Genomic DNA, 24330 nt, shown 5'->3' with positions numbered 1-24330 from the left:
AGGACTCATTATGATTTCAATAAACATATACAACTGTTCATGTTATTACTGTCCTGTGAAATTTAATTGTACACGTCATGTTGTAGAGGAGCTTGAACTTGATTTATCTCTTTTTTATATTAAAAATATAATATTTTCCCTATCACTTTATCTCAAACCTGTTTTTTATGATAGTATTTAGATGCCCAGACATGTTTCTTTCCAGCAGGGATATTGAGTGTAAAGTTTATTGCTAAGTATTTTCCATGAGTGGAAATATTAGTTTGGGCTTTTATTCGAAATGATTATTGCCAGGGATACACATGGTGTAGTATCAGTATCTCCCCCCCCCCAAACACACACACTCTTGAGTACTACTCAGTTTTATCTGTGATGTGTTTTTTAAAATGTGGGCTTGTCCTCTGAGCTTTCTGTTGGTTGCCCAGTGGGCGGGTTCGTCCTCCACCTGCCAAGAAAACCACTGGGACAAATTCCTCTCTGCTGGTCCTGGAGAAGCACTCAGAGCTCCAGAGAGAAGAAGAAGAAGAAGGAGGAGGATTATTGGTTCCCTGGTTCTCTGTGAGGTGCAGACTCACATCAGCCTGCATGCTGCAGCAGCTTACTGGTCCAGGAGAGGAGTTCCCACTGGGATCTTGTTGGAGAGGGTTTTCTACCATTGGACTTTTAAATCGCGGCTCCATGAGTTAGTATAACAGAGTAATGTGGTTTGTGTGCCTCGACAACATGAAACACAAATGATGTTCAACATTTCTCTAGATGGAGGCTCATTCTCTAACAACTTGGAGGACTTCGACTCCATACGCAGTGTGCTCCTTTACAGGTCAGTCAGTTCATCACATTGTGTTATATCTGTATACAAATAGCTATGTTTAATTCATTAATTAATCTATTTATTTTATTAATCCAAACATTTACATAGGAACACTGGGAACACATTCAAATCATTGATGAAGATTTCGTCCACAAACTTCTTAACTTCTTTTAAACAAACTAATAAATTTGTGAGCTTATGTTTGAGTAAGAAGTTTAACCGAATACCGGAGGGGATTACAAAATAAAAGCCTCGTGCATGGGAGGTGGAGGAGGGGAGAGGGGCCGATAAATGAAAGAATAATAAACATGCAAATTAAAAACGATATAACAGATGCACACGTTTTTATATAATTACCTTAATTGTTAAAGATATCATCAGCAACTTTATTTTTATGTTTATGTGTGTTTGTAATACTTTTACAGCGCCGGATATGAATAAATGAAGTAAATAAAAGTATGCATATCACTACTATACTGATTATTATGTGCAGGAGTAGTATCAGTTGTATTTTTGTGGTGTTTTGTGTGTTTGTTGCATTATTTTAACGTGTTGTCGCTTCACGCTGCAAAAGTTGTTAGCTCGGGAGCTTCTACGTTGTCCGGGGCAACCGCGGCGTCCGCCAATCAGAGCAGGCGCCGTAGCGTCACGTGACACACGAGTCCCCTCCCTCTCCCAACATGGCGGCGGAGCGTCAGGATAAAAGTTTCTCATGGAGATAAAACGTCGCTCTTTAAAATAAAACAACAACACAAATGGCGAATGTTCGGCACGGCCCGGTTCTGTTTGAACCGAACCCGGAAGTGGACGGCGCCGAGAACTACAGCGACCATGATTCCTCAGCGTCGAGTCACAGCAGCTGCGACCACTCAGAGTAAAACCTCCATCTTTTTACCTTCAATCAAAACAAACACAGGTTAAATCTGACGTGTGGTGCAAATTGAAAGTGTCTAAGTATAAACCAGTACTTGGGTTCATCTCCCATAGCTCAAACTGGGAGGTGGAGGCTCATAAATAATTGCAGGTTTGCCCTTCCATCCTCCAGGGAAGTTATAGATGGCGCGTGAGACCTGCTGCTTCCCCACCACAGGGTTAAAAGAAGAGAAACCAGAGAGGGAACATATCTGCCACCCTGCTCGGTTACACGCATGATTACAGTGTGTGTGCGTATGGGAGCTTTTAATGTTGAGCCATAACAGGAAGAAAACAACTGTAATATCTCCCTCCATCAATCTGGGGACCTGTTATTGGGATGGAACTACACATGTGGGGGGGGGGGGGGGGTTCCCTTTGAGGACAGAAATTAATACTGTGAACGTAATGACAGGGATGTGGAGCCTTTGATTGTGAAGGTCTCACACACAAAAAACTGTCATATAAAGTGAATATTGCCACCATATACAGTTTCAAATAATACCTCGTCCTCCATCTCTCATGTCTTCTCCTCAATGTGGCTTCTTCTCATGTCTTTACACTTCCTGTTTGTCTCCTGTCAGTGACCTGGAACCCGAGTGGCTGGACGACATCCAGAAGAACGGCGAGCTCTTCTACCTGGAGCTGAGCGAGGGCGAGGAGGAGGCCGCCCTGGCCCAGGCCGACGCCAGCCAGGGAGTGTCCACCAATCACGTCCGCTTCAGCGAGAAGGAAGCGGAGGTCATCACCGAGCAGGACCAGAAGCAGCGGGGGGGTTCTCGGGCAAAAGGCGAGCCGGCTCTGAAGAGGCTGGCCCGGATCCTGAGGAGGAAACGCCGGCCTTCTCAGCGCAGAGGAGGGAAGGATACCAGCAAAGACAGCTCGGCTTTGTCCCAGCCAGCGTCCATCCTGAAGAACCAGCCGGGCCCGAGACCTGGCGTGACCGTCCAGCCGCAGCAGCTGAAGGAAGTTTGTGTCTACCTCAACCCCAAACGTCTGGGAGGTGTCACCACGCCTCTCTCTGTCAGTGGAGGCCTGCTGGAGGCTCTGCTGGGGGTGGTGCATCGTCCGTCATGGACCAGAGACTCTGCGCACTCCAGAGGGGAAGAAAGACTGACTGTTCATGGATTAACACCAAACAGCCCGGCCATCAAATGTGGCCAGATCCTAATCGGTGAGAGCGTTATTCAAACAGTTGGCTCATAGAAAACTAATAGAACTAGAGTTCAGGAAAGTTTCAGAGCTTTTCTTACCTATGGAAAAGTTCCAGTTTGTGTGATGAGATGCATTCCAACCCCAGTAGAGGAGGGAATGTGTCTGAGAAATTGTTATTAGAATAAAAATAGCTAATAGTAGAAATTCTCCATTCTTAAATAGAAGTTATAAGTTATTAAGAGCCCGGAAAAGGCAGCAGTTAAATCCACAGTCATGAACCAGCACTGAACTCATTCATCTCCACACCACACACATGCACTGCCAAAGCACGAGCTGCAGTTATTACCCTGCATGCCAATGGAGCTGGAAGTGTGTGTGTTTGTGTGTGTCTGTGTTTGTGTGGACCAAGTACAACTTATTTTGTGGGAACCTAAATCAAATTATGTTGGACTTTTCTTCCTTATGTGGAAAAATCAAGTCGCCATACTGTAAATAAAATATTTTTTAAGGTGAAGACATGTTTGAAGTTAAAGTTAAAGTAAAAATAAGGGTAAGGAAGTAGGTTAACTGGTTAAATTAGTTATTATTCTCAAGGAATATATAACAAGAACTTTCTCATGTGTGCGTATGATTTTGGTGTGTTCAACCCATAAAGTAATACAAATCATAGATCGTATAATAGTTTCAGATTTCATTTTGTGTTTTAAAACCACACTCAGCTCCAGTTAAATATGTGTGTGGGACATTTAATAGCTACTTCTCTTCTTGGCCGCCTCTGAGCAGCATCTGTGTTTCAGTATTTGTGAAGCTGTGTGGAGGAGACAGCCCCAGTGCCGGTCTGGCTCTGTACACACGTTAATCTGTGTGTTTGAAAAACAGAGCTGGGCGGCGGTGACGGGCTTTTCTTCTATCTGGTCGAATCATCGGCCAGTTTGTAACCAGCAGACACAGGAATGCCAGTCGTGCTTCACCACGTGTGATTACCCACATGAGTTCCTGTTTAGAGAAGCTTCATCCAGCTCCACACTCAAACAATTAGAGTCGTTAAATACCTGGAATAGCGCCGTTACTGAGATGTGGCTCCCTGCACACAAGCAGGTGAAGCTCTCTATGAAGCATGTTCTGCTTCTCCTCCTCCAAACTCTGGATTTAAATGGACTTTAATTTGTAGTTATCTTTGTAACTAACCCTAAAAAAAACATCCCTTAAGAACTGTACAAAAAGCTTATCGTTATTTGAGCCAATTTAACAACTGTGATCATCATGTGCATTACTGTATTTGGTGTTTGCTCCAGGTCTGTGACTGATACATGTCTGTTTCCAGGTGACGTGCTTGTAGCGGTGGACGATGTGGACGTGACGTCTGAAAACATTGAGCGGGTTCTGTCCTGCATCCCGGGTCCAACACAGGTTAGAGTCGACCTTGAATCTCCTTGAAACAGTCTCTGTACAGAATCTGTAGGCGAGGGACAAGGTAGTTGGGGCTGGAAACCAGTCACATTGGAGCAGGCTTTGTTTGCCCACAGTCAGTGTGGAGAGCCAAGGATTAGCCTGGTCAATCTTTAAGGTGGAATTTATGTCTTTAAAATCCTGATCCGACACAAACAACAAACTCACACAGTAAATATAGACACAAAACTACTCTAAATCATTCTGGTTACTCTGAGATGCTGATATGTGTACAGAGAGCAGAACCCGATGCCATTCAACATTACAAAAACCCACAATTACTGAGAAATGACGCTTTGATCGGTTGCACACAAAACAAAACAAATCGGGGCCTCAATCTTGCGTTTGCATCGAAAAGCCGACCATCAAAAAAGTAGGAATTTGCAAATAACAGAGTGTGTGCCGGGCTGATGGGGAGCACAGCGGAGAGACGGGACTGTGGCGTGACTCCCTTTTTCTTCGGTGCCACAGGAAGCTGTTGCGGGATGGAGAGCTGAGCTGATTAGACGATGTAGTCGGAAACTAAATTATATCGTGGGGAACGAGCGAGGGAGATTTCTGTGGAAAGAAAACGAGTTTCCTGAGGCACCACGATGACTCTGAGGAAAACTTGAAATAGAGTTGTATTGCTGACAGAATGATTGTGTTTTCTGTGTGTGTGTGTGTGGCTGGGAGGGTGTGTGTGTGTGTGTGTGTCTGTGTGTGTGTCTGTGTGTGTGTGCCATCCAACATAGACAGTACTTATTATGGGGGAGCAAATATTAGTATTAAATGCAGTCCACCGTGCCCTTTGCTAACTACACTACTTGTGTGTGTGTGTGTGTCCATGAGCGACAGCTAAATGACTGACATCAGCAGACTGGAATTTCAGTGAGCGCTCACTCCAGTCTGACCACATCCTTATTATTTATGATGAGAGAGAGTCTTTGCTGCAGTTAGTCTCACTCGGCCTCTTTATCCAATTATTTCCCCCAAATTTGGAGTTTGCCTATTAGAGAGTTTTTCCTCTCTGACATTGATGACCTCTGCTCGGTTCCATCAAAGCTCTTTGCTGCCTCCTTCATGAGATCCTACAGAAAGGATGATGCAGTGTCTTTAAAACGGTTGCCTGTACTCTTAGCCTGGGAGTTGAAAGGTAGATCACATGGAGCTCCACCACCACTCGGCTCTTCTTTAATAACATCCCTCAGATTGTCTGAACCGGCCCGGAGCCCAGAGGGAGGCGCCTGCTGGAAGGCGGGTGGCCTGTGGTCGGGCCTCAGAGAGTTCTGGGAGTGAAATGTACAGTTTGAACCTTTTCATCCAGGGAACAGGATCTTTTTTCGGGCAGACACCATATGGTGCAGGATTGAAACTCCACCCTTTACCTTTCTTTAAGTTCTGACCACCTCATTTATCTCTTCCAGTGGTTTTCCTGTGTAAAACGATGTAAGCAGCCATGCAGTGTTTCAGTCGAACACCAAAATATTGTCGGGGCGTGTCCGGTAGAGATGGAGCGGTTAAAACTCACAACTGGAACCCCGGTGGTTTGAGGTTTGAATCCCACCAGAGCCTCCACCGTTCTTCTTCCTGTCGTTCAGCTTTTCTTCCAAATACCTCCAGAGGGAGAAAAGTCTTTAAACCAACTGTGTTGCCTTTAGGGAATAATCCCTTTGCATCACAGCTGCACGGCATCAACTTTGCTTTACAGTCAAAGTGTTCAGTAATTAACCACCAGCTCAAATTAATTATAACCAGGAGAAACTAAGAAAGTTGTTTTTGTGGTTGTGTTTGTTGTTGTTGTTATTTGGGGATGAAATATGCATCGATATCCATGAATGAATGATGATGTTATGATTCAAACGTAGACGCCACAGAGCTCTCCTCCCTCTGTCCCTCTGTTTCTGTTTCCACTGCGACTCGCTCTGGATGACAACGTGAAATGAAGCACTGGGGAATGGAAAGTTAAGTTAAAACTAAAATAGAAAAGAGGAATCCGGCACAATCCAGAGAAGATGGCCGTCGGTTGTCTTGCCACTGTTTCCTGGGTTTGCAGTGGTCTGGTTTCAATTTCAGTCAGACACACACACACACACACAGATCCCAGTTTTTTTGTTATGTTGTGGTTAGCCCGGGATGTTGGTGTCACTTTCTCTCCGACAATCTCCATCCTGCCTTCCACTTTAATGACTGAACCCTTTTCTCCTTCAGGAAGCACACACATCTATTTTCAGAACAGACACACATGCACTGTTAGAATCTCTCGCCAAGTATCATCATGTGGAGCCAGAACATGTTTACTCTCCTTTTTTATGTCCCCACTTTCCTGATCTAATTTTCTGCCTCTTTTCAAACGACTGAATTTTCAAACTCCGCCTCTTCTCCCCGTGTCCTCCCCCAGGTGAGGTTGACCATGGAGACGGTGGCTCCGGTGGACGGCGGTAACACTGGGGACGCTTTGTCCGCCCGTAAGACGAAGTCCTCCCCCCCGGTCAGCCAGCTGGTGCGTCTGCTGTGGGGCGAGGACACGGCAGAGCTCCAGATGTCGATCGGACACATCCCGCACATCGTCATGTACCTGTCACTCAAACTGGACTCGGCCTCACCACAGGACGAGGTCAGTTTGTATAAAACGTACAGGGTCTGTATTTTGAAAGAGAAAGTTGTGAATGAAGACATGAAGGCTGTTGTTGAAACCCTGGGTCCACAAATTGTGTTTCATCCCTTGGAAAGTAGATGGTGAAACCTGTTCAAAAGGAAACCATGACTCTGCAATTTAAACACTGTATCCCACCTTAACCACCACTTTATCATCTATACTCCTACAAAGTGCATCCTGATGATTGAGTGTTAAAAATGACCGTAGCTGTGTTGGAAGCCCCGCGTTCAGGAGCGAGAAGCTTTCTCAGAATTTCAGACTCTTCTGAAAACTACTGGTCTGGACGACTTCCAACGCCTGTGGCTGCTGCTGACAGGAAGCAGAGAGAGAGGGAGAGAGAGAGAGAGAGAGAGAGGGGAGAGAGGGGAGAGAAACAAGAGAAGTGGAGGAGCCCTGCTCTAAACACAGCTCCTGTCAATAAATGACCCGTCGTCTTAATGCTGCAAACTTTTATTCTCTACGGGGCTGAATCCACTCATACTCTTTTTACTGACTTCTATAAACAAAATAACACATTTCCTGTGTTTTAATTGGATCATTGTAAATGGGCAGTGTTTTATATCCCATGATGGGACCTGATTTGCCTTGTAGTAAAGTTTTAATGCCAAAACGTGTGTTTTCCTGCTCTGAGAGGCAAACGACACTCACATGCTGACCGACACCCTCTACACTATAATCACATTTTCCCTGCGGATGGCTTTTGGCACGTTAATGTTTTTTTGTGGTTTTTACTTCATGGCTCTGACGTTGCTTTTCATGTATTTGCAAGCCAGACTTTTTTCTTTACTCTCTCTTGACCTGGTGGCCATCGAACCTACGGGTTGTCTGGAGCCACATCAGCCGGCGGTTGATTTCCTAAATGACAGTGTCGTGCGAGAAGCCGCCAAACTTTGACTTTGATTTTTTAGTCCTTTGATTGCAGGGTAGCAGAAACCGGAGGGGTTGTTGTGTGGTGGTATTTTAACAGTGTGAAGATTTGGCGATGCAGGATTATTTATTTTATCGTCTGCGTGTACTGAGGACATGTAGCTGAAGAATTGTTACTGTGTTGGTTGTTCCTGTGCAGCGCTCACATACTTTAAGCAGACTCCCTGCGCGGGTTTGACCCCGAGGTGAATTTCTTCACTAGGCAGCTGCTTTGTGTATTTGTTGTGGTTGCCAGGGCTGTGTGTGAGAGTGGGCTCTTTCAAGGTTTTTATCCCCTCACCCACCGCTCTGTGCTCTGACCCTCTCAGCAGCTCAGCTCATACCCGCCCTGTATCCTTCAAGGCTGCCAGTGTGCGGGGAGGAATACTAATATCACAACAATACGCTCAAAGTGTTTTTCTGCAACAGTTGGTCCTGTAGAGATTTAAAAAACTGAACACACAAGAGAAATAATTGTTCATAATACACCAAGGGATGAATACTGATCCTGATTATAATTTAAATATATTTAAACGCTAGAAGGGCACTCAGAGAATGTAAACCTCTAAGTTTATTTATATCAAGATAAAAAAGTATGACACTTTAACTGCAAAAGTGAAAGGTAAAGATGCACAGTGTAAAGGTAACTCGCTCTATTTGTCACAGTACTAAAATCTTTATATTGATTCACAAGATCTGTTTCATTATCTGACCAATTCCCACAGTTCACAAAATGTGGAAAAACACTTAATGTTAAAGAAAGTGGAGAAAAACTAAATCCTGGATCCGTTTTCTTAATGAAATCTGCTCTGAAAGTTAATGAGTTATTCCGTGGCCGCGTCCTTCCACTAAGTTTCAATAAAATCTCTTCAGCAGAACACAAACAGCAATGAAAACATGTTCCTTGCTCAGCAGTTTCCCCAAAAGACTTTCCCATAGTGTTTGTTGAAACTCTGTATTCGCTGAATCTCCTTTTCTCCTTTAAGTGACTTAGTTTTTTTTCTTCGTGGCAAAGACGAGATGGGTTTGACCGCAGACTGAATATAAACCACATTGACAGAACAAACATTCAGCAGCTCATCCATCCATTCATTCTTCTTCACTGTCAGTGTTTCAGAGGAGACGTGAAAGACTTCAGCATCCAACAGCAGATATTTCACATTTTATTTGAATATGACTCTGCTCATCATTCATCCAGACTTTTCTCTCTCGGCTGCACGTATCATTTTCATGACTTAAACCAGATATTGTGTGTCTGTGTGTGTGTCTGTGTGTGTGTGTGTGTGTGTGTCTGCAGGAGGAGATCTATTACCAGTACCCGGTGTCTGAGGCATCCACTCAGCTGAAAGGAGTCAGGGGGATCTTCCTCACCCTGTGTGACATGCTGGAGAATGTGACTGGAGGGAGGATCATCAGGTATGGGAAGCCGCAAGGACAAAACTAACATCACGTCTGAAACGTCCCCTCTTTATATTCTATAAGTCACTTTTTTATTGATGATCCATTTGACCCTGTTTTCTCTTTCTTCTCTTCAGTTCGTCGCTCCAGCTCGGGAAACATCTGGTTCATGTGGGCTACTGGAAGGAAAGCAACAACCTGCTGGTCGTTGGCCTGCCTGCTGAGAGGTAGAGGGAGGCGGCGTCAAACACACAAACACACAAACACACTGCACGCACACTATAACACCGTGAGAGGCAGCGTCTGTCTGAGACATCAACAGCAAAGAAGCAGAGAGTGGCGATTGCTCAAGAAATTAAATGTTTTTGTGAAGAGGAAATATGATGTGTTAAATCGATAGGAAAGAGACGGGAAAAAATATATTTTCCATGATGGCTACTGTCTGTTTGTCGAGACATTTGATGAGTTGTGGTTCTTCTCAGGCTGGAAACTGTTTCCAGGTTTGTGTGTTTGACATTTTTCCGTGTCCCTCCAGGGTTCCGCTGCTGTATCTGCAGACGGTGGTGGGAGACGTAGTCCGGACACTCAAAGTGATGTACGGCTCTTTGGACAGGTTCGTCCTTTCCTCCCACTCCTGCTCAGAGACACGGCTGAAACGCAATATTGGTCTTTTTTATGCTTATTGCAAAACACACACAACTAAGAACAGTGCGTGTTCTACCACAACAAATCAAATGTTGATTTCCAGCTGGATTCTACACAACACTGTCTCTTCCCCTCTTTGAGTGTGTGATCATGATCCTTTGTCTTTGTGTCCTCCACAGGGCCTTCTGTAAAGTGGACCATGCTCCCAGGTTGGACCATTTCTTCTGCCTGTTCTTCCAGCAGCTTATTCAGCCGTCTCGTCTGACGGACGTCTCCTCGGCCGTGTCCCCCGACGTCTCAGGGACCCTCTTCCTGGACGGACTGCCAGCGGTCCGATGGCTCACGCTGCCTCCAGAAATCAAGGTGACTTTCTAATATTGACGACAAGCTGCAGTTCCAAGAACTTCTAGTTGTTATCTCGAATGTAGCGTTGGTGCCCTCTTGTGTCCACTGCTAAAAACGACCCACAATGTATTATGTTATGATGCTCATAAAAAAATGTGATCACTGCAGGAGCCAAGACTGTAGATAACACTGCAAGAAATTGTACATACAAAACAATGACAGTGAAAATATTACAACTACTAGTAATAAGAAACTTTCATTTAGCACCTTTCTAATGTTTTTACCCATGTTAATAATTAAAGGCAGTTTTATTAATCTTTATATTTGCCTCTCTTCTTTTCACAGATGGAGGTTGACACCGTTCTTTCAGATTTCGAGTCTTCTGATTTCGGTGAAATGGTGAGACTGTAAAAAATGTGTGTAACTGACTGCAGAGGTGTTGTTGTAGCTGGAAGTGAAGTTAAGATCATGTTACTATCCTTTGAGTTTCTCTTATCTTATTTATCTTTCTGTGTATTTCCTGCAGTCAGAGGACTTTTTCGGCCTGAGGCGTCTGTATGTTATTCTGGGATCCTGTCTGTTCTACAAGGTGGGTGTCACAGTGGAAACAGAGGCTCACACACACTCCAGTGCCGGCGGCAGGTCTTACAATATCTATATCCTCCCCTGGTGGTTCCCCGCCGTCTAGACGGATTGAATGTCAGCCCTGCAGCTGAAGTCACTGTGTGCAGAAGATGACCTTTCACACCAGATAACACAACGAGCCCTGTCCTCCGACTCTGTGACAAATCATCAACCTGATTAATCTGTTTAAATATTGATCGAGTGGAAGAGGAGGAGGACAGAGAGCAGCAGACCGTGTTGGAACTGAGATAGTGATGCCAAATCAAGGGTCATCTCTACTTCCCCTTATCCTCAATTAACAGGAGTGTAGATATTCACTCTGAATGGTCCTTAAAAGTCTTGAATTGAACTTGTTGAAACCTGCAAAATACCCTGAAGTCGCTTCTATGACTCACGTAACAGATTTTAATTTGTCCTCAGTCCTACCTGATCGCCAACCATCTGCCCAAAGAGGACCTGCTGGACGTGTGCCTGTACTGTCAGCACTACTGCCTCCTGCCGCTGGCCTCTGAGCAGCGTGTGGGGCAGCTGGTCATCTGGAGGGAGGTGTTTCCCCAGCAGAGAGCCAGCGGTGGTGGCACGGCGCCGGGCTTCAGCCAACCACAGGGACGACACTTCCTCCTCATAGTGGGGCTGGTGAGGAGCCCGGCTTTGGTTGATCCTCTGTGTTGAGTGTGTTGTCAGGAATCAAACCTGAGGAGAATGATGTCTGTGTTCAGCTCCATCGTGCACATCACATGTTTCTTTGTGCCTCTGCTCCCCTCCACCTCAGAGGCACTTCATGCAGTGTGTGCTGTTGGAGGCTGGGGGCTGCGCCTCACAGGCTCTGGGCTCTCCGGGCCCTGACTGTGTTTACGTGGATCAGGTGAACGAACACTTCAGCTTAATTTGCAACCAAAGAGATTTAACGCTGTGTAAACTAAACCTCCTTTCCGCTCTGGCCCCAGGTGAAGGCCACCCTGCTGCAGCTGGAGGTGCTGGAGGCCGGTATTGAAGAGAGGCTGAATGCTCCGCCTGCTCCCTGCCTGTCCTGTGCCGACTGGTTCCTCCCAGCCGCCACCACAGCCCGCGACCGCCTGGACAGCCTGGCCTCTTCCTCCCCCGTCTTCAGTAAACTAGCCGGAGCGGTCAAAGGCTCCTCGTCGGGCTCCAGGGGCCGCAGCCTGTTCGGGGAGAGGTCCCGGAGGTCCAGCCCCCAGAGGAGTTTATCAGACAGCGGCAGCGAGGGGCAGATGGATGCCGGCTCAGGCTCCGGCTCGTCAGTGCCTCCAGGCTTCAGTCCTCATTCCACCCCGGACTCAGCGAGGAAGCTGGGGGGGCGACGGGATTCTCTGGGGTCAGGAGGGTCCGATGGAAGCGGAGGCAGCGGGGGTCACTTCAAGGTGCAGCTCTCGTCAGATAACATCATGACCCTACTACGCATATTTAAAAATGCAGCTTTTGTTTATTATATTATTATTTATTGTAATGTTTTCTTCATATCTTCTGTGTCACAACAGATTTCTAGGATGAAACATCCGAACCCATTTTACCTGGGGACCTTGAAGAAGACTCTGACTGAGAGAGAGACGGAGGAGATGTACAACACCATGAAGTAAGTGATGGAGAAGAATCCTGTTCACTCCAGACGCAGATAGGATTTATTTTGGGCTAAACACACATTATCTTTAAAAACCCATATTGCTTTTAACCAGGTGTAATTTAGTTTTATTGCTTAATTTGAATCATTGTCTTTCATTCACTTGTTTAAATGTGTAATCGTCGTCACTCTGTGTAACTGTATCGTCCTGTGCTGGTGACAGACTGACCTCAGGTGCTGAAAACACCTTGTTCCACTACGTCCTGATGGAAACGGTTCAGGGGATCTTCATCGCTCCCACTCACAGAGAGGTGGCTCAGCTCAGCGGCTCCATCCACCCACAGCTCATCCGCAACTTCCACCACTGCTGCCTCTCCATCCGGGCTGCATTCCAGCAGAGTCTACCAGCCAGGGTGACTCAGCTTACCCAGTTATAAATGAATAAAAGCCTCCGTCGATGACTCAGCCTCAAAACACGATTCTGTTCATTTCATGGAGATCAGGTCCAGACCAAGTGTTAAGAGGATGACTGAGAGTTTAAAAATTATCTTTTTAAAGGATCAATTAAGGAACATCTGATCTTAACTGTCCAGAAAGACAACATATTAGAATTATAGCTAGATTGAGAAACTGGCCTGGTCTTTGTCAGCTGAACAGAAATGTGTTTTTATTTATGTATGTCTATGTCACTTGATATGAAATCGAAAAAGACTTGTGTGCTGCTCAGAAGAAGTTACATAGTTTGTCCACCAGAGAGCGCTGGCAATTTACTTTTTATGCTGTAAAAAGGCACAAGAAAAAAATTATAGAGGAATGATCTAATCATCGATTTCCTTCGTTGTGTCATCACCACCTCATCCAGACTTGTGTGGTTTCTCAGAACAGACTGTGTGCATCAGTCTCCTTCCACATCAGTCTCTGTGTGAACCTCAGTGTGATTCTCTCTGCAGGGACGTCGGGCAGCAGACAGACCTCAGGGCGCGGGTTGGGGTCTGGGCCCTCTGAAGGAACACGGGGTCCTGTTCCAGTGTAAACCAGAGAACTGGACCGACCAGAGGAAACCTGCTCCCACCATGACGTACTGGGTCATCGGGTACATCAGCTTTTTGTTATTTTACACCAATGGCTCCAGAAATGGGGAATGCAAATGAGTATCAGCCTTTCTGTTTTTCAAATGAAACAGGCTGAACATCTCGTCTTTTTCTTTCCCTCTCAGACGGATGTTGCTGGAGCCCGTCCCTCAGGAGTTCTACGTGTGTTTTCACGACTCGGTGGCAGAGGTTCCGGTGGAGATGGCCTTCAGACTCTCTTTCGGTTTGGCCTTGTGACACATTCCTCCTTCATCAGTGATGAAGACACATGAACTGATGGAGCATCGGTTGCATTCTCAGGAAAACACGTCAAACTGCGGCGCTTGAGGGATTTTAATGCCAGTTTCAGTGTGAACGTTTAAAATGGGGTCAAGTGGAATCTGTGAGTGGGACTGTGGCCTTTTGATAAGCTAACACCAGGCTGACGGCTCAGGTTCACCCCAGGACGTCTTTGTGCCTTGTTCCACAACAACACAGCTGTGTACTGAACACAGTGACTCCATCAGTGAATACCTCAGACATGTGGGAGTGACTCTGATGAGAACAGACAGACCTTACAAAGCTGGAGCAATAAAGAGACACTGCTGCGCTCATCTCCACAAATTAACTAAGGTTGTATTGATATTGTCACAGATTGAATTGTTGGGGGGGGGGATTTCATTTGTTAATTTAACTGCTTGTATAGTTTTGTATGGAAGTGTACTAACTTGTTACCAAAATGAACATCAAGTTGAAAAGAAAGTTTCTGTTTCATTCTTTTTATACTAATCTTTGTCAAAGAAAACACTTCTGTTTCAAGTCTCTCATATAAAAATATGGAAATCATAAACACAATGTATGTAAGATATTTATACAACACACATCTGCAAACAAAAAAAGGAAATCCACATTGCATACAGATCAGTTTGAGTGTTCATGTCACATCCCAGTGGAGGTCGTTTCAGAAGAGTCTGGTCCCGTCAGCGTTCACGCGGCGCTCTGAACGAGCAGCAGGTTCCTCTTGTAGCACTCGAGGCTGCAGAGAGGAACCCCGGTCGTGGAGCACGAGTATTTCTTCAGGTTAGAGCAGCCGCTAACTCCACAGCTCGACGGGGCCGGAGGTGAAGGAAGGGGAGGTGCCGGCGCCGGAGCATGGACCCCTGTGGGGAAGGAGATAGCCAGGCCCAGGGCGGTGTCGCTGTAGCGAACCATGGGGCTCTGGTTCAGCTTGGACCTCCTGTCCTTCATGCTCTTGATCTTGGCCTTGCTGGTTTTTGTCAGTCTCTCTATCGTCTGGTTCTTGCTGTCCTCGGCCTTTTTGGCGGCCTGCAGTCGCCTCTTTCGAGCTCGCTCCTCCCGTTTCTGCATCATCTCCACGGTCATCTCCTTCTCCTTGTAGCCCATGGGCAGCTCCAGGAGAGGCTGGCTCTGCTGCTTGTGCAACAGGGCTTTCTATAGAGCAGAAGAAAAACAGGAATAAATGCTTGAGTCATATTTTTCATCAATTGCTAAATGACACACTCCTGTTTCCTGTGTCGGTTCCTCACCTGTCGGGCTGTGAGCAGAGACTCATCGATCTCCTTCTTCAGCTCCCCGTTGTCGTCCAGCTCTCCCTTCTCCAGAGCGTCCAGCCACCGCTCCTCCTCGTCCACAGGCGCACCCAGCATGGAGTCCGAATCCATGTCTGGCATAGGAGACGTGGCCAGGTTGCTGTCTTCATCTGAGGACGGATGAACAAGATAAACAAGATGGATTTATTGTTCAACTTCAGGGTTTAAAGTAACCACTTCATAGTCAGTAGCTGTTTTCACACATGAACTCTGGAAAATGTCCAGTGAATATCTATGAGCTCTTCTTGGAACTCACCCAGCCAGGCTCGATACTGCTCCAGAGGCACAGAGGGCGGCTCGTCGTCGTCATCGTCATCATCAGAATCATCATCATCAGAATCATCAACATTGTTATCAATGATCATCAGTGGCGAGGGGGGGCGTGCGACACCGGGATGCACAGTGAAGGTGGGAACGCTGACAACAGGAAAACAGACCAATGGTTGTGATAAATGAGCATCAACCTATCAGCTTGACAGTGAAGATGTTGAAATCAGGCCACGTCGCCGCTCACCTCTTGGTTCCCAGTGTCTGTCCTCCCAGTTTGATCTTGAGTCTCAGCTGTGGAGGAGGCCGAGGGACGACCACAGGCTCGGGGGCCGGCGCCTCGGGGAAGCTGTGGTGCTTCCTCTTGTGCTTCTTGTGCTTTTTGTGTTTCCGCTTGTGAACGCTGTGGAGACTGGAGCTGCCTTCACCTGCAGGGACGAGATGGAGAAACTGAAATATGAACTGGGATTTATTTTATAGTTTGCTAGAAATGTTATTTGTCATTTACTGTAGACGGACCTAGGTTTTGGGGATTGTTTTTTTCCACAGAATATTGCTAACTGTAAAATTTGAAGCAAAATAAAAAACATACAACAATTCTGTTAATTTATCTTAATCAGGCTCCTTCACAATTTCCACCATTAGGACTAGACGCTGTTGATAGTTACGAGGTGATCACACTATACGCTATAATTAAAATACTTTAAAAGTAAGTTTAGCCTAAAATATGTCATCTTTTTTTTACATCTGAAGATGCATGTTGGGATCATTGGATATTTTAGGTACCTCACATATTTTAACTGTTTAAAAAAATGATGCATGCCTGACTGAAACTAATGCTCAGTGCAGGTTATGATGTTTTATAACTTTAACTGGAGAGGAACCATCCCACTGGGTCTCTGGTGAATAGGCTCCTGATGGGAAGCTTCACCATGGCTGAAACTAATGTGCTTTTAAACGTGAATAATGTTGGAAACTCACCGAGGAACCTGGGGTGAATCATGTCTTTCCTCTTCCCCATCGAGTCGCCGAGTCAATAACCCGGGGGCCTGAGCAGGAGGTGCAGGGGAGCAGGAGGAGGAAACAGGAGGAGCAGCGACTCTACATGACAGATCACAAATGTCCGAGCTGCAGCCAACACGTAAACACACCTGCGGCCAATAAACTAATATCAATGAGGCGTTCAAGGACACAGCAGCTGTTGTTAAGTGAATCAATGAGACGCGTGATTCCTCTCGTTCTCGTCTCAGTTCGTTCTGCACAGATTCATTCAAATGAAAGATGCTAACTGTAAGATGCTAACTGTAAGATGCTAGCTCGCAGGAGGAGGCGCTCAGCGTTACCGTATCAGTCCAGGTGCTAGCTCTCACTAGCTAACATGCATGCACCGCCCTTAGCTAGCGTTGGTAAGGAAGTCCAGGCTGGGACCGACCCTCACGAGCACGTTCACAGAATGAGACGCGTGCTGGTCGGGGTTAGCCCAAACGAGCTAAGCTAGCAACACGGAAGTTTCTGCTTCTTTCCAGTCACTCCACAGCCGACGCTTGGTCGCTCTCTACCGGGGAAGAACCAACCGATGACGGCCGAAGCTAACTCCACACCGGTAAGAGTTCACAACCATTTGTTCTTTCATTTGGTTTATGCTAACGAGCTACATGCTAACTCCTATAATAACAACATGTGAAAAGGGGAAATAGAACTGTAGTTGTGTTTTAACTTTTGGGTTATGTAGTTCCTTCCACTTGGCGCGTTCACTGGCTACCATGCATATATACGTGTAGAATACTACATTACCCAGAAGCCCTGTGGCGCCTAACGTCTGGGCTAATAGGCTGAGCAGCAGGGGGCGGTGTGCACTCGAACACGTTAGTTTGCGGTTTCGCCAGTGAAGCCGCAGAAGAAGATAATCAAAGCACGTTAGGTAAGGTCGGTGCAGCAGCTGAGCGTGACCCGGTCAATGACGCAGTTTAACGTTAAATAAAACAACTTTTCTACTTAAAGATCACAATCACGTGGTCGCAGTAGAGTCCTGGTGAGTGCGAGGCCCGTTTGTGCTCGAGTTAACTCACTTTAACTCGGGTTAACGCTAAATTAACACGAGATCAACACGACTCAGATTAACCCACTCCAGGAATTATCTCGTGCGAACATGACAACATGCGAAGATGCATTGTTGTTGTTGTTGTTGTTTGCCTTAAGTCATATGTATTAATTCAAAAACTCAAACATGCATAGTTTTACTTTTACATGAATTTATGAATGAAAAGCAACAGATATCAGTGGAGGTAAACATGGCATCGATGCTAAACTACCCTGGAGCTGTGTTTACAGCAGCTTCCCTGCTCCTGGAGAGTTCCTGCATCATCATTGTGCATTAATCCTTCACCTTCCTCAAACCAGACAGACCTGATGTTTCACTCTGAGCCTCAGGAACAGGTGCAGCCTCTATGGGTTCGAGCATTAAACGGTTTTCTCTCTGCCTCGTTCTGCAGGAATCATGAATTACGCTCGGTTCCTGACGGCTGTTAGTGCGGCTAGAAAACCCTCTGCCATCCGGATGCTGAGTGAGTGATTCTACTGCTTTTCTTTAAATGTTCCATCTCAATACTAAGAGGAGTTAGTAATAAAACATCTTTGTTTCTACAGCACTCTTTTAAAAGCAGAGTGTACAATGTGCTTTGATAGCAAATATAACAGTATTAGCTGAAACATGAATGTTTTAAGACCAGATTTTGACTCGGGGAACCTCCTCCAGACAGATTAGTTAATAACAGCATGAGCCACCTTAAGCCCCTTATTATGTCAATTAAAATTGTGCAGCAGGGTTTCATGTTCTCAAACTAATCCTCAGTTAAATTGGCACAAACCAGAACTGAGTTGTTGGTGTAGGTTTTATTTTGATTACGTTTCTCACACTAGGATCTTAGTTGTTCAGCTGAAATCTGTTTATATAGATCAACTCAAACCTCATCTTCTGTGTCTTCACCTCTATGAAGCTGAGCTGCAGCAGCGGTCACCCCCGACCCTGATCTCATTGGCCGGAGGAGCGCCGAACCCCAACACCTTCCCCTTCGAGTCGGCGTCCATCACGGTGAAGAATGGACAAACCATCACGTTCGATGCCACAACGATGAAGAGGGCTCTGCAGTACTCCGCTTCTAATGGGTGAGAGAACCAAACAGAAATCTACGCACTCTGTCATAGCATTAGAGTTCTAAGGAAAGTACATTTGAACGGCCAAAGTGAGGTTACACTTGGGGATATGAGAAATTAAAAAAACTATAAATAAAAGTAGCTCTGAACAGCAGAGTGAGAGACCTGTGCTGGAAAAGCTGAACTCATCAGTGACAGAGATGTTAATGAGAATTCTTTGTCCGTGTGGCTCTTTACATTAGTAATTAAAATGAAATATATATCCCACTTTCACTTCTCGCTGCATCAGAATCAAATCTTTTACAGCCGAGTGTGGAGCTTATCTTTTTACGACCACCTCTGTAAACCTTGTGGCTTCAGATGACTCGTTTCACAGGCTGATTTGTTGACTCTGAGTAATCACTGATAACAGGTATCACTGGAACCAGGGGCGTCATACCAGTGTAGGCAAAGTGGGCAATTGCCTGGTTCTCCTGTGTTTGTGTGTGATGTGATATAAAAATCATTTGAAGATTGAAATGAGGTTTGGTGTCCTGTGTTTTATTTTAACGAGGGGGGTGGGGCTTGTTTTATTTCAGGTTGCCTAATAGACATAGCTAGGGACATGGATGAAATGTAGCTTATTCAGGTAGCTCCGGCTTATTTACAGTATTTTTCCCGATCAATTTGAAATGATCCTGCTTCTAAGGATAAGTCTGGGCATCAAATCCTCCACCTGGTTATTACTGTATTGTGCTGTAAGATTTAAAAAAAACTTCAATCTTCTGTCTAGGATCCCAGAACTGCTGACGTGGATGAAGAACCTGCAGAAGAACCTCCACAATCCACCGTCCGCCAACTACACGGTGGAGAACGGCCAGATGGACATGTGTGTAACCACCGGCAGCCAGGAGGGGCTCTGTAAGGTACTGACGCCACCAGCTGCAAATCTGCTCCATACTTTCATTCATTCTGATGTTAGACCACAGCTGTCTTTGGGCCTTTAGGTGTTTGAGATGCTGGTCAACCCTGGAGACAACGTTCTGCTGGATGCTCCCACGTATTCAGGGACACTGGCAGCGGTGAGAGCTCTTGATTTTAAAAGTATATACTTATTTTAATGACGAGACACTTCCAGTAACAGAAGCTGCTTCAGTCTTGTGACCTGCTGCTTTGACTCTGTAGCTTCATCCACTCGGCTGCAACTTGATCAACGTTCCCAGCGATGAGCACGGCATGGTACCTGCGGGTCTGAAGGAGGTGTTGTCTCGGTGGGACCCGTCGGAGGTCCACCAGCCCGGCAGCACCGCCCCCAGAGTCCTCTACACCATCCCCAACGGAGGAAACCCCACCGGGGCCTCCATGACGACTCAGAGGAAGAAAGACGTGTACGAGGTTTGTCTCCACCTGTAAAGTTAGAAAACAGATGCAGATTTTTTTTAAACCTCAGAGTCAAAGACGTCTTCATTCATCTGACTCATTTTATGAATCACTCTGAATCTGAAATGTATGCAGAGCTGTCAGTGGAACACCGACTCCTCTAATTAGAGCTTGTTGTGAGGCTGATTTCCCTGCAGATTCAATCATTTCTATTAACGTGCTCTGGTCTGTTTAACAGCTGGCCAGGCAGTATGACATGCTCATCATCGAGGACGACCCGTACTACTTCCTGCAGTTTGACAAGGTACAGAAAGAGGTCACTCACCTGTTTGTCTGAATGTGCCTTTTACATGACAATAAATTTAAATAAGAACATTAGTTGAGTTGTCTCCTTTTAATTGTTATTTCAAGGTCTGATCTCACTGATTTAATTTTAATTTTAAGTATTATGAATTGAGGCCACAGTGTGACTCGTGTTGTGTCTTCGTTTGGCAGCCGTGGAGTCCCTCGTTTCTCTCTATGGACGTTGATGGGAGAATCATTAGGACAGACTCCTTCTCTAAGATCCTGTCTTCAGGGTGAGTGTGTATTTGCTTTTCTTAAATACCATGTGACTCTGCTACAGCACAGTGTTTGTGTGCTTCCTGTAACTGGGAGTGTTCTTCCAGTTTAACTTCAGCTGGGAATTAAACTTGTACCGGATAAAGCTGATTTTGTTTATAGGAAAGAAGGCTTCCTCTCTTGTAGCAAAATACATTTTAGGGTTCAAGTTCTCAATCTTGTCAACTCAGTTGTGTATATACACCTTAAAAAAGTCGTTTCCTAACCTGTAAAGGTCATTTTAACTGTTATAAGATCAGTTGATTTCCTCTGTCAACAGAAATAAATAAATTAATGGGTTAGGGTTAGAGTCATGTAATCTGTGTCTCTAGGGCACAGACACGCAAAATGTAGACACAGATTAATAACAGAGGAACTTTTGGAGCAGATTCCATTAAGGGGCGGATCCAGGATTTTCTTTTAACATTGCGAGAAAACACATTTTTGTGAATTTCTCAATAAATAAGATCTTGATGAGATCTGTGTGTAATCTTGTGCAGCCTGATTGAATTAAAGGGGACTGTTGAACCTCAGTGGATGTAGGCGCTCTATTGAGCCATTCTGGTCATTATTTGAAGTTGCATTATAGCGCGTTTAAAAAAATTAACATCTTAATGTTTAACTACTTGAATACACTTTTAAGACATTTAAATGCAATTCAGTTTTTGTTTTTAAAAGTAAAGGTCTTGCAGATACAAGTTCATCAGGAATTAAAATGTGCTTATATGCATTTAGTCATGACAATTGAGTGAAGTGCAAGAACATGCAAGCAATGTGTGAAGTCTGTGTAGTAGATTCAGAGCCTCGTGCTGGTAAATGTTTGTGGTTCTCCTCAAGGGTCATGTTCTAGGTTGTAGGGTTAATAACTAAAGTAATGTCAAGTTAACTATTACACATGATTCTGTGTGGGAGATGTTTAATGTTTTCCTGCTTCTGTTTCAGGCTGAGGATTGGTTTTGTGACGGGTCCCAAACCGCTGGTGGACCGGGTGGTGCTGCACATCCAGGCCTCAACGATGCACACTAGCACCTTCACACAGGTGAATCAAGCTTTAACTTTACTCAGTCTGTGTGGCAGCCTCCCTCTTGTTGGCATGCAAATGTGCTAAAAGCAAATAAGTACTGCACCAAGCAAGCTTCTGAGGATTAGGGGTGGGGGAGTTTCTGTATTTGTGGAATATTGTTTTAGCAGAGTCATCAGTGATTTGTGTGCCAGATGCCGGTCGCACCCACCAGGCACGCCACATTCAAACCAACACGAGCAGCGACTTGTAACGCTACAGCCGAAGCCAAATTATTGGATTCGTGAATTAGAAGCATCTGCAGAGGTTTTGATAAGAAAGAAGGATAATTAGAATCAACCAGAGACTTGCTGCCTTTCTCTGATTCATTTTAACCAGTCTCCTGCATCTTTTCAGCTCATGGTGGCTCAGCTCTTGCAGAGTTGGGGTCAAGATGGTTTCCTGCAGCACATAGACGGGTGTGTATTTCTGTGACACTGGTTAAGAAATAAACTGTGAATTACAGCGTCAAATAAACGATAGTCTCTCCTGCAGTGATGAATAAAAATGTTTTATTTCTTTATTCTCACAGGGTGATTGAGTTTTACAGCAAACAACGTGACGCCATGATCTCCTCTGCAGACAAGTGGCTCAAAGGTTTGTTGTCTCATCGTCTGTGTGACCTTGCTCCATCCCATTTAAGCCTTATTCTTTTACAATGGGAGGAAGGGGAGATTTTTATTTCTTTGGTACAGAAGGTGTGTATGGATTTTAGCAATGTGAATTGTCGATGTTGGATCTTATGGCTCTTTTCCTTTTTAAATGCTGAGTCAGAAAACACACCCTGGCTTTCCCTAATATATGTGTGTGTCTGTCTGTGTGTAGACGTTGCAGAGTGGCACGCTCCGTCAGCAGGCATGTTCCTGTGGATCAAACTCAAGGGCGTCGCCGACACCCAGAGGCTCATCATGGAGAAGGCGCTGGAGAAAGAGGTCAGATATTCAAAAACAAATCCTGTGATTGAACTCTTTTAAACTCCAGGTTAACACGCCTGCTTCACTCTAACGTGCAAATACCCAGAATGCATCTGGGCAGCTTTTGCCTCTGTTTCTCTGTCGCACTGTTTGTGAGCAGATGTTTTATACGAGGGGAGATATTCTGTGTGAATAGAGGGAAAGATGGTGCATGTATAGAAGCCATTGTGCACTGAATGAGTGGGTTTAGCTGCTGAGTGTTTCCCCTCCTACACACAGGCTGTAAATCCCTGTGAGCAAATGGCTGATTAGCCATGTTGAAACGACTGGGTACAAGCAGGCTTCTCCCTGCAGGATATTTAAACCTCCACACATGACACAGTGGAGAGAGGGACAACACTTAGAATCTGTTAATTAATTCTGGTTGTGCTTTATCTTTTTCCATTCAAAGCTGTAATTACTGTCTTTTGTGGGTCTGGCAGATGTTAAAGGATGTTCTGGGAAATGTTCTTCATTTGCTTTATTGCCAAAAGTTGGATGAAAAGATCAATGTCACGTGTGTCTGCTTGATATATAGGACACTGTCGCCAGTTAGCTTAGCACAAAGAGTGGAAACGGGGGAAACGGCTAGCCTGCTGGGTGTAAAGATTAATCCATTAGAACAGGACACAATAGAAGCAACTGCGTGGGGGGGCTGGGAGTTCTGTTCTCGTGACTTTAGATGCACAAGAAGGTTGACTGTGTAAAGAGAAATGTTGTGTTGTTGAGTAACGTGTGTGTGTGTTAAAGGTTCTGCTGGTTCCCGGAGGCGTCTTCATGATCAACAGTGACGATCCCTGTCCCTACGTCAGAGCAGCTTTTTCTCTGTCCACTCCTGAACAGATCGATGAGGTACAACCACCAATCATTACTTCAATATCTGTCCATGAAATGTCAATCGTACATAATGCAATCCTGCTCACATTATATTTATTCTATATAGTTTAACATTAAGTGTTTTTTTTATTACTTTATACATTTTTTCTACCTTCCCAGTTTCTTCTGTGATGTGTCAAATCCCCTGTCGTGGGACTAATACAGGATTATATTATTATAACTGACTAACCTCAATTCTTCTGCAGGGTTTCAGAAGACTGTCGCTGCTCATCAAAGAAGCTCTATGATGCCTGTTCCTGGCTGGATGTTGGTTTTTATAACTAAATTTAAATATATTATAATATATTTGCTGCCTGACTTGAAACAAAGATGACACTAAGAATTGTTTGAAAAACATGATGCTCACTACTGATCCCCTTTGGATCAATGAAGACTAATGAATCATTGATTTGTAAACCTATTTGTTCTATAAAGAAAAGATGTCTTTAACTTTCATCTACAAAAAAGTAAATGTTTTTTAATAATGCTGTATTTGGTCTTGAGTTTCTATGTTTTTGTTTGACTGAGTCTCAAAACTAAATTTGTATGCAGTCTATGATTGTAATGTAAGGTGATTTCCTGGTTCATGGATTTGCAGAATACAGAGAAACAAACACATTGGTCTGGTTCTATGTTTTTTTTTCCTCTTCTAGTAATAAGTGTGTTTGTGTGAAATTTAAAATGCAGTGATGGTTTTATCTTTCCTGCATTTACTTTGATCTAAACAAGCTTTGAGCGGCTGCTACAGGCGGCCTCTTTGTTTCCTGTTGACCCTGGAAAACTCACTTCTGAGTCGGAAGAAACAATTTCTCATTTCCATCTGTTTTGAAACTTGCATGGTTGGAGTCCGTGCTGACAACAGAGGCTGTTTGTTGTTGGAAGCTTTTCCTTTGTACAGACTTCCTCCCCACTGTTTGAAT

At 44.9% G+C, this 24330-nt stretch overlaps 3 protein-coding genes across 6 annotated transcripts; 2 read left to right on the top strand and 1 right to left on the bottom strand.

Moving 5' to 3' along the window:
• The first annotated feature begins 425 nt into the window (after positions 1 to 425).
• intu (inturned planar cell polarity protein) lies at positions 426 to 14336 on the top strand. 2 transcript variants are annotated; one of them, XM_053416449.1, is made up of 18 exons: positions 426 to 682; positions 757 to 820; positions 2308 to 2897; positions 4203 to 4288; positions 6708 to 6923; positions 9169 to 9287; positions 9407 to 9496; positions 9805 to 9882; positions 10094 to 10277; positions 10605 to 10658; positions 10786 to 10848; positions 11304 to 11519; positions 11656 to 11748; positions 11831 to 12265; positions 12383 to 12477; positions 12686 to 12875; positions 13413 to 13555; positions 13679 to 14335. In XM_053416449.1, the coding sequence occupies exons 1-18, from the start codon at positions 586 to 588 to the stop codon at positions 13788 to 13790; spliced, it is 2925 nt and encodes a 974-aa protein (XP_053272424.1). In that variant the 5' UTR covers positions 426 to 585; the 3' UTR covers positions 13791 to 14335. The 2 variants fall into 2 exon arrangements, with proteins under 2 accessions (XP_053272424.1, XP_053272425.1); XM_053416450.1 differs by lacking the exons at positions 426 to 682; positions 757 to 820 and adding an exon at positions 1483 to 1685 and having other exon boundaries at positions 13679 to 14336.
• Positions 14149 to 17131, bottom strand: ino80b (INO80 complex subunit B). Its single transcript, XM_053416454.1, has 6 exons — positions 16753 to 17131; positions 16391 to 16560; positions 15657 to 15837; positions 15399 to 15559; positions 15080 to 15252; positions 14149 to 14984 (listed from the first exon to the last, which is right to left on the bottom strand). The coding sequence occupies exons 2-6, from the start codon at positions 16428 to 16430 to the stop codon at positions 14520 to 14522; spliced, it is 1020 nt and encodes a 339-aa protein (XP_053272429.1). The 5' UTR covers positions 16431 to 16560; positions 16753 to 17131; the 3' UTR covers positions 14149 to 14519.
• Positions 16584 to 24028, top strand: aadat (aminoadipate aminotransferase). 3 transcript variants are annotated; one of them, XM_053416451.1, is made up of 14 exons: positions 16584 to 17012; positions 17902 to 17973; positions 18406 to 18574; positions 19335 to 19467; positions 19549 to 19623; positions 19727 to 19936; positions 20160 to 20225; positions 20417 to 20499; positions 21464 to 21560; positions 21939 to 22000; positions 22114 to 22178; positions 22407 to 22513; positions 23285 to 23386; positions 23617 to 24028. In XM_053416451.1, exons 2-14 carry the CDS (start codon positions 17907 to 17909, stop codon positions 23656 to 23658), a joined length of 1278 nt encoding a protein of 425 aa, XP_053272426.1. In that variant the 5' UTR covers positions 16584 to 17012; positions 17902 to 17906; the 3' UTR covers positions 23659 to 24028. The 3 variants fall into 3 exon arrangements, with proteins under 3 accessions (XP_053272426.1, XP_053272428.1, XP_053272427.1); XM_053416453.1 differs by lacking the exon at positions 16584 to 17012 and adding an exon at positions 17279 to 17330; XM_053416452.1 differs by lacking the exon at positions 16584 to 17012 and adding an exon at positions 17308 to 17441.
• Positions 24029 to 24330: the final 302 nt, after the last annotated feature.

This window comes from Pleuronectes platessa, chromosome 23 (assembly GCF_947347685.1).
Source record: "Pleuronectes platessa chromosome 23, fPlePla1.1, whole genome shotgun sequence".
Taxonomy (NCBI): domain Eukaryota; kingdom Metazoa; phylum Chordata; class Actinopteri; order Pleuronectiformes; family Pleuronectidae; genus Pleuronectes; species Pleuronectes platessa.
The sequence above is the reverse complement of the archived record's forward strand: the minus strand, read 5'-3'. Positions and strand labels throughout refer to the sequence as shown.

Coding starts and splice junctions, on each gene's coding strand:
- intu (XM_053416449.1), top strand. CDS start 586: ATGCTGCAGCAGCTTACTGGTCCAGGAGAGGAGTTCCCACTGGGATCT. Junction 683..756: donor TTTAAATCGCGGCTCCATGA/GTTAGTATAACA, acceptor ACATTTCTCTAG/ATGGAGGCTCATTCTCTAAC. Junction 11,749..11,830: donor ACTGTGTTTACGTGGATCAG/GTGAACGAACAC, acceptor CTCTGGCCCCAG/GTGAAGGCCACCCTGCTGCA.
- aadat (XM_053416451.1), top strand. CDS start 17,907: ATGAATTACGCTCGGTTCCTGACGGCTGTTAGTGCGGCTAGAAAACCC. Junction 19,624..19,726: donor ATTCAGGGACACTGGCAGCG/GTGAGAGCTCTT, acceptor TTGACTCTGTAG/CTTCATCCACTCGGCTGCAA. Junction 20,500..21,463: donor TCTAAGATCCTGTCTTCAGG/GTGAGTGTGTAT, acceptor CTTCTGTTTCAG/GCTGAGGATTGGTTTTGTGA.
- ino80b (XM_053416454.1), bottom strand. CDS start 16,430: ATGGGGAAGAGGAAAGACATGATTCACCCCAGGTTCCTCG. Junction 15,838..16,390: donor GATTCACCCCAGGTTCCTCG/GTGAGTTTCCAA, acceptor TCGTCCCTGCAG/GTGAAGGCAGCTCCAGTCTC. Junction 15,253..15,398: donor GCAGTATCGAGCCTGGCTGG/GTGAGTTCCAAG, acceptor ATCCGTCCTCAG/ATGAAGACAGCAACCTGGCC.